At 38.9% G+C, this 9,025-nt stretch overlaps 1 protein-coding gene across 2 annotated transcripts in view; it reads right to left on the bottom strand.

Moving 5' to 3' along the window:
- Positions 1-7,823, bottom strand: part of LOC107729071 (zinc finger protein 217-like) — a 10,097-nt gene extending 2,274 nt beyond the window's left edge. For both annotated transcript variants that reach the window (XM_016539420.1, XM_016539419.1), the window contains exons 1-4: positions 7,634-7,823; positions 2,111-3,773; positions 1,616-1,738; positions 139-1,473 (exon numbers count right to left, since the gene is read on the bottom strand). In XM_016539420.1, coding sequence (XP_016394906.1) covers positions 139-1,473; positions 1,616-1,738; positions 2,111-3,419 — 2,767 coding nt within the window. In that variant the 5' untranslated portion in view covers positions 3,420-3,773; positions 7,634-7,823. The remainder of the gene's footprint in view (positions 1-138; positions 1,474-1,615; positions 1,739-2,110; positions 3,774-7,633) is intronic.
- Positions 7,824-9,025: the final 1,202 nt, after the last annotated feature.

Genomic DNA, 9,025 nt, shown 5'->3' with positions numbered 1-9,025 from the left:
ATATATATATGCAAATGTTAAATAAGACCAGTAAGTAAAGGCAAATAATGTATGAAAATTCTTTATGCTTATTTGAAGGCAAAAGCTATTTCTTTTAGCCAATGAGCAATTGCTCACAATCGTGTTGTAAATACTCACCAGTGACCGGTGAGGCCATGACAGCATGGCTGGAACCTGCAGTGGTGGGGTGATAGAGTGAGGCCAGGTTGTTGGGCGTGTAGGTGCGGAGCAGGTTGATGACATTCCAGTCAGCCTGCATGCTGTTGGGAGATGCAGTGGGAGTCACCTTAACCGAACCCAAGGGCGAGTTCGCCTGCAACGAGGTTTTCGCATTTCTGCTGGAGGGCACGATTCGGTTGAAATCCTCTCCAAGCCGTCCAGATGCAGTATGTAGAGGCTCAAAGGACTTGTGTCTCTTGCTAGAGGGTTCGCCGACGTCCGTTTGCGTCATGTTTCGGAAACGGTCCGAAAGGCAAAGTCTAGCTGGATCTGTGGGCCAAACCATTCCGTTTTTGCCCATGCTTGCCCTCCGATTCATCTCCTGATTCAGGCCAGGCCTCTGCTTGAAGAACTCTCGATCAATTACCAAAGGCACTTTTAATTTTCTGCTAGATTCTTGCTCTGAGATTCTAGAAAGCGAGCTGGTTGCATCCGATTCCCTGCCCCTTTGGCCCTCCTGGTGCTGATCCCTCCAGTGATCTTTCGCAGGAGAAATCTTAGACATCTGAGGTTGTTTCGGAAGCTTCTCCCCAAGTTTTTCTGGCTGGCGCAATGGGGATGCGGTCCGACGGGGATGCTTCCTGTTGATGTGAGGCAAAGGAGTGACATCTTTGCCCTCAAGAGCCGGCGGGCAACCAGTGTACCGTTTCTGTTTCTGAGGTCCCCTGTATCCATTCTTCTTGACATCCAACTTCTTGTGGATGAGCTTTTTATGCATCAAGAGAACCTCAGGGTAAAGGGTTTCATAGGAGCAAGAGGTACACATGTTGGTCGATAACGGGTTTCTGGGTACTGAGGTAGCAGATACAGGAAGTGGCACTTTGAGGGACAAATTCAAAGGTCCTTCGGTAGCCTCCTTCTCCATCTTCGGGTTTACCGGTAACGGGTATTTTTTGTTGACCTCACCCACAGGGGTGTAAGGAGCTGCGCCGGGAGAACTAACATACTCTTTCTTGACTTGAATGGAAGGACTTGTGCTGTTAATAACGGCTTTGCTCATGCCAGGTTCATGTTTAACACTGGCAGGCAGAGGTTTAGGAGCAAGCCATTGTTTGGCTGGTTTTAAGGCTTGTTTCTCATTTACATTCTTGGGAGGTTCAATGGCCTTGATGATACTTCTTGCAGACGATGTTGCAGGAATGTTCGGGATTTCTGTGAAAGGTTTGTCCTTGTGACGTCTGTCTAGATGGTACCTCAAAGATGTTTTCTGTGCTGCGGCATAGTCACAGTATTCACATTTATAAGGTTTTTCACCTGTAAAATGAGATGTCAATGTTTAAATAAGAAAGAAAATAGGCAAACTACTTTCATCCTGGAATACAAGCCACTGCAGACATAAAGCAAGGCAAAATTAGACCCAACACAATGTAAAAAGACAATACAACAAAGAACTAACCAGTATGTGTCCTGAGATGAATATTGAGGTAATAGTTCGAGCGGAAAGTCTTGCCACAGTAACTGCATTTTCTTGGAGCAAGAATTTTCAGCTTAATTTTTCCCGATCCTTCCTCAATATTTTCTGTAGGAAAAGTGACGTGTTTAGTTTAAGCCTTAAATGATACATGGTATTCTAGAATAGAAATTTTAAACTGCAAGCTGCACTACAGAATGTCCATAAGTCAAATATGCAAGAGTTTTCTCTGACCAGCAGAGGGAGCCCTAAGTTCTGCACCGGCATAAAAAGGTACCATTGAACCCTTGAGACAGAAGTAGCTTCTTCTGAAGCAAAGAGTGCACATTTCTGGGTAATTATGGTGTACATAATTTGAAAAGATGACAATCTTGAGTGCCCTGTGGATCAACTTCTGACAGATGACAATAAGTTATTTTTACCGAGCAATTAAAACGAATATAAAAGCGAAAACAATTCCAAGTACTTGGGTAATAATACCTGGATTAAAGGCGTCAACTGGCACTCCCTCTTCTGAGCCATCCTCTGAGTACTCCTCTGCTCTGTCAAGAGATGAACTACTACAAGAGCCTACGCTTTGGGCCCTCCCATCTACAGGCATGGTGGGACTCTCTGCTCCCCCTCGTTCCTTCTTGTGGATTCGAGAATGGAGGACCAACTGATGGTACGTCCTGAAGATCTTGCCGCACTCTTCGCAGTTTGTTGGCTTGTCCTTACGAATCAGACTCTTTTGCTCAGGTGATGGGGAAGGAGTCTCGCTAGGCTTGAGTTCACTTCGTAGGCCTCGCCTAGGTTTATCTCCACCGCCAGAAGCCCAAATGGCCCCCAGTTCCTCTTTTTCAGAACCAGAGTCCTCGTTGTCAGAGTTGGAGTCTGCATTGAGCTCCTTGGCCAAGTTCGGACCTGCTGCGATCTTGCCTCTGGTGGCCAACTGCCAGGCCTGGTAGGTGTTGAAAGGATCAAGTTGGGATATCCAGCGTCCAGATGGATGATTCCGTTCAGCTTCTTCTCTCGCACCCGAAGGAAGCAATTGTAGGGTCTGCAAAAATGCCTTCTGAGAGACAGGAACCTCCTCAGCAGGGTGGCTGTCGGAGGAGACGTTCTCATCCACTTCCAGTTCACGATTGTGGACCTTGCTGTGCTCAGCCAGAACTTCCTTGTTCAGGAAAAAGAAGCCACATACCATGCACATTTTGTACGACGTGAGCACAGGTGATGGGGGCTGGTCTTGGATGACCTCATTAACAGTGGCTGGGCTCTCCAGGTCCTGGTTTTTGTGTTTAGCTTTTCCGCCATGGGTTCTCATGTGGTTTTTTAGGAACCATGGCTCTTTGAAACGACGTCCACAGAGGCCGCAGCAGTACGTGAAAGAGTCCTTGTGTTTCCGCATGTGCGTTTCCAGCTCGGTTGCATCTGCAACGGCCTGGACGCACACAACGCAACAGAGCTCCTCATTCTTTTCCACAGCTGGGCAGGTTTTAGAACGAGCCCTTTCGCTGGGAGTTAAGAATTCCGCTTCCACACGCAACACTGCGGGAGCATGGAATGTTGTGGGATGCTGGGAAAGAAGGTGTGGTCCCAGGTCTTCCTGATGCAGGAAAGTCTCCTCGCAAAACATGCACTCTAGAGGTAGGCTACTTTCTGCCAACGTGTCTGGTTTTTCCACCACGCTGGTGTGGGGCGTCATGCTAGATCCAGTACCAGGCATGCTTGCATTGCTGTGGCTGTGAATGTCATGACCTAGTCCATCAGGACTTTCCACATATGGGATCAATGGGTGGGTAGGCATGTCAGCAGGAATTTACTTGGCTATTTCTTTATTATTTAGTTTCAGTTTTAAGCTTGTATGAAACAATATGTTGAAAGTTACGAGACATGTGAAAGAATTGTCATTCATTTGAAATTCTCATGAAGGACATACTCTTAACACTTGGAACACTACCATGGAACTTGCCAAATTTTCCTAACAGACTTCTTAAATTTCAGCACAGTGCGTATACTAAGAGTTTCAGTACACCCGTATGATCCATCCTGTACAAGAGAAGCAGTCGAGGCTTGCCAGTCACTGCCAGGTAATGGGGCATTAACTTGATCAGTTGATTTCTTGTGATTCACACAGAGGAATTGTCCTGACAGGCAAAACCTGAAATGAAAGAAAAAAAAGACAAAATCAGGTGTGGCCAGTTCTACTCAGGACTACACTTACAAATACAGATGATTACATTAATGGGGGAGAGAAAACAAGTGCTCATCTCTTTTATACTGTTACTTGAGATGAAACATGATCTGTCACATGGATCATTAAAAAAGATTAGCAACCACATAGGGCTCTAAGTTTGATGTTTAGCTTAAGTTTCTAAAGTAAACTGGAGTCAAAAGAAAAGTTGTTTTAAGTACACTGCAATTTGGCATACAGCAAATATAACTTACTCACTGCTAAAAACAGAAAAAGCATTCAACATTTTGTAGTTATAGCGCCGTTATTTCAATTTTGAAAATATGCATCATTTAAGGTAACACAGACTGAGTAAAACACAATAGTAACCTTGTGGTTAAAGATCTGGGCCAACAGCCAAAAGTTGTGACCGAATTCAAGTTATCTGAATTGGGAATGGACAAGCAGCTAAAGGGTTGCTGAGAGTACAGTGTTAGTCTATAATAATTGTACCCTTGAGAAAAGTCCTCTTTGCCAAGTTATTCTAATGGGAATGTCACTGCACCATGACCAAGACATGTTTTATTAAGTTTTAAGGTTAATATTATATTGTATATACAAGTTTGTATAAGAGATGCTGTAACTTATATGCTGCAATTGATCTCCATTTTATTGTTCTTCACAAATTTTAATCAACTTTTTTATTTCACTAGATCAATTTTAATGGTCCAGGAGAGTGACAAACCAACTTTTAATTGTACAAATATCCATGTAGCAATCTCAATTGATTAGAGGTCATAAAAAACTGCATTACCAATCACAATACATTATAAAAATATATTATAAAAAATAAGCAGCCATTTTATAGCTTTAATGCTGCCAACTAGCATTTGACCTTCAAGTCCTTTGATGTCATTTGTCTTGTTTACATAAATTATAAAAACAAAATGGAAACAATTGTTAGAATCAACTAAACAGGACAGTAATATATATATATATAGCAGCACATCCATTTCTGAAGGATCATGAGACACTGAAGACTGGAGTAATGATGCTGAAAATAATTTCACAATATTACTGTTTTATTTCTGTATTTTTGATCAAATAAATGCAGCCTTGATGAGTATAAGAGACTTCTTTAAATAAACATTAAAAATCTTTCTGATCCCAAACTTTGAAATGGCAGTGTAAATACATACGCACATACATAGTGCCCAAATGCTTACTGAAAGTATTATTTCAGTAAATATAAATACATCACAAACAAAGAAAACACTGTCTGAGTTCAAATAAATTGCACACAGATCCGGCATCAACTTTTACACAACATGAAGGGAAAACTTTTAGAAAGATTTTCAGGGACAAAACTGATGAAATGCTGTTCTTTAGATGCATTACTGTGAGGCAACAGGAAGCCAGAGTCGTATGCCTATCTACAGCGGTGTCCTTCACAATATCTGTGAAACCTCACTCGTGAGGTCTAACGTGGAGTCACAGCATTGTTCTGCAACCTTTTAGCCTATCTTCCATGCTGAAACAAGCCAATAAATATGAGGAATCACATTTATCTTTTTCTTAGGATATTATATAACACCCAATATAACACCCAACTTTCGACACTCTTATTCAAGCCTAAATGCGAAGTTTCAGGCATCTTGCCAATCTTTTTAAACTGCACACACAAGTGCTTATTATACAATACAAAGCAATACCTAAAACACAAACAAAAAAAAAGAATCAATCAATCGCAATCATACAATGCCAACAATCCCCTGCTATTCCCTACATACACGCATAGTTCAACTCACTTTTAGGGAAACACAACAAACAAACAAACAAAAAACAGGCTTCGCTAAGGTTAGGTACTAAAAAAAGAGAAACCGAGGCTGAATAAAAAAAAAAAAAAGAGAGAGAGAAACGGAGGCTGAAAAGGAAGCTTTTGCACATCAGATATCTACTGAATAACAACTGTTAAAAAAGCAAGTGAAAAAGAAAACAATCAGAATTATTTTACATTATGCAGACATACTCTAATGACATGCCTCGCCATGCTGATTTCAACAAACAATGCCGTTTGCTTCTCAAAATCCTTCAGATAGTAATCCTGAGCAAAGCCATTTACCTTCAAATGCAGAAAAGTTCTATTTAGATAACCTAAATAGTACAAAATGAAAAAGTTAATGGCCCCACCTATGCTTGGGTCATTATAATAGCCTAAAACACGGTTAGTTGACATGCTGAAGAAGAAACAGCTAGAGACCAGCTGCTGTTTATCTCACTCTTTTGTTTGGGCTTTGCCATGCAACCTGTTCACAAGAACAGCGTGTTTGTTGGCCCCCAAACCATCCAAATTTCTTAAAAGTTCTTAAAAAGAGAGTGTCAGCTACACTTATAGCAACTGTCTTATAGAACAATAAATGGAGCGGCTGGCTCATGCAAATAAGTGAAAAACAGGGGGGGAAAAAAAAAAAACAGTTAGAGAAAAACAACCGCCACTCAATAATTATCTCAGAAAAGTGCTCATACCATTATATACATACACTCTATATGCCTAAAACATAATAAACCATGATATGCATAAACTTTATTTGCGATATATATTATATACATGTATTATATACATTGCATATAAAGATTATGCATATAATGGTTTATTATGTATATGCATGTGTGTGTGTGTATATATATATATATATATGTATATGCATGTGTGTGTGTATATATATATATATATATATATATATATATATATGCATGTGTGTGTGTATATATATATATATATATGTATGTGTGTGTGTGTGTGTGTGTGTGTGTGTGTGTATACACACACACACACACACGGTATGTAAAACAAGGTATTCAAACACAATAACGTTACTACTGGGCTCATTTGACGTCGAGCACAAATGGAGAGATGTGGCTATAGCTGCTAATTAAAACGACGGTTACCGACCTAATAATGCAACGTTTATTAGTATCGTTTTTTCTAAAGCATAATAGAAAGTATGCAAACGACGCGCGTTATAAACGAAATCATGCTTTATATAAATAATAACGCCTCGTGTGTGGAAGCGTGTCTTTAATGTGGCTGTAATTTCCTGACACGTGATCATTCTAACTTGATCAGCAGCTTTAGTAGTTATTTTACTACATACCTCCTCGCCAATATACCTGCATGTACTCTTTTTCTCTTTTTGTTTCCTTTTTGGAATGTGCTACAAAACTCCTCCCTAACTACAGTTAAGATGTTTTTACTACAGAACAATGAGATCACTATGTGGTCAAGTAGAAGTGAAATTACTCGAATAAATCAATAAAACCCATCAACATAGCTTGAAGGAAGAAACAATAAAAACAAGACGGAATAGATATTCAAACAAAAACATAACATAAAATCATTATTATGACAAACCAGGCCAGACTTATACAAAAGTTCCTTCTTCTTTGTAGCTATTAGAATAACTTGTTTAGCTATGGCTGCATCAAAAGCTATTATGGTATAATATAACAGGGCGGATATCAAAATACAACTTTATATCTTCGTTTTTGGGGGATGGCTGAAACTTTTGTTAAGTTGTTTTCTATTCTTTCCCCTTTCAAGATAAGGAAGAACAGCAAACGATATTTTAATGCGGTTCTTGCCAAACAAAAAAATACACCAACTTTATCATCCTCTTCTATTTCGTTTCATATATCAGAGTATCGGTGTTTAACTAAAGCATATGTGTCCGTTCGTTACATTTGGTGAGGTTAGATTAACCTGTGCTCGTGCTGATAATAGAAATTTGGCTAACGACACGCTAGCGATGAGTGATATAGAAAATAAGGAACTCACCCTCCATACCTACCATTATGTTCAGACTTCGTCAGGTATTCTTATTGTGTGCCAGCAATCACTATAGTAACTAATAATATCTATGGGATGTTAGTTTGGTAGCTTCTTTCTTTCTAGAAATCTGATTAGCTGAGTTAGCCAATTGTTAGCCGGACGAAATGCCTTGCTTTCAATGTTTGCAAATCACTCACTATGCAGCTGTTGCGTTCAGAGAGAGAGAGAGGGCGCGCTCTCGTGGGTAGCCTTGGATGTCCGATTCGTTAACGCACGGTTCTTTGTGAGTCGAATCTTTTCAAGGAATCAATCAAAAACACACGCAGCCAGAACAGCAGCGTGATTATCGAATGAATCGCTCTACAGAGTCGGTTCATTTTAGTGAATCAAACACATGTTTAGTTTGATTCCCGTGAACAAGTGACTCGTAGGATCCCGTTCTTTTTTAGCGAATCAAAACACTTATGAATCAATCCCAACGAATAAAGTACAGTATGTGGAAAATAATGTTTTTTTAACCTTAAACCGCATAAACACATTTCATTACACCAAATACACAAAATAAAGTTCTTTTTAGCAGCATCATATGACCCCTTTATTAAGTTCGATATTATGCATGTGAATAAAGCGTCAGTGTCCCCATCCCCCATATTTCCAAACCCAGCCCTCATGGAAAGGAAGATGCAGCTCTTGGGAATCTCCCTAAGGCTCTTTGCTTTTGCTTCGTTCTTGAGGATTTAAATGCCATGCTATTTTATTATTTTGCCCAGAGAAATAAAAGAGAGCCTCATTGGTTTGGTGTTTCATCTATAAAGGAAACATATAAGTTAAGTTGTTATTTGATACAGTAAGAAGTGCTATAATAGCAGTTACATAGACTTGTTCTTTTTACATGAAGAATAGCATCATTATAATAGATAGAACGATAGAACAATAGATATATAGATAGATGTTTTTCCATTACTCATTCAAATAATTGATGCAATAACAACTTAAGTTTAGTCGCTGCCTTAAATTTCCAAGTATAATCTTGTGTAATTGAAAAACTTGTAATACTATATTATTATTATTATTATTATTATAATAATAATTATTATTATATGCAGTTTGGAAATTATAATTGTATGCAATTTAAGGCAGCAACAAAACTTTTTTTAATCTTTTAATTTGCATTTTCATATGATGGAGAATATTACAACTCTGTATACATATTACATATACATATTACGACTGCATTTTAGTGTCGAGTAAAAAATAAATATATCTGAGATTACAAGATTAAAATCATAAAAAATAATTTAACAATAAATTTAAAATTGTGAGAATGAAGTCATAGCCATATGAGATTAAAGTTGAAATATTTTGGGAATAAAGCCGTAGCATTATGATATTATTATAATATTAATGCAAT

The sequence above is a fragment of the Sinocyclocheilus rhinocerous genome, unplaced genomic scaffold (assembly GCF_001515625.1).
Source record: "Sinocyclocheilus rhinocerous isolate Xijiao unplaced genomic scaffold, SAMN03320098_v1.1 scaffold758, whole genome shotgun sequence".
Lineage (NCBI taxonomy): Eukaryota > Metazoa > Chordata > Actinopteri > Cypriniformes > Cyprinidae > Sinocyclocheilus > Sinocyclocheilus rhinocerous.
The sequence above is the reverse complement of the archived record's forward strand: the minus strand, read 5'-3'. Positions and strand labels throughout refer to the sequence as shown.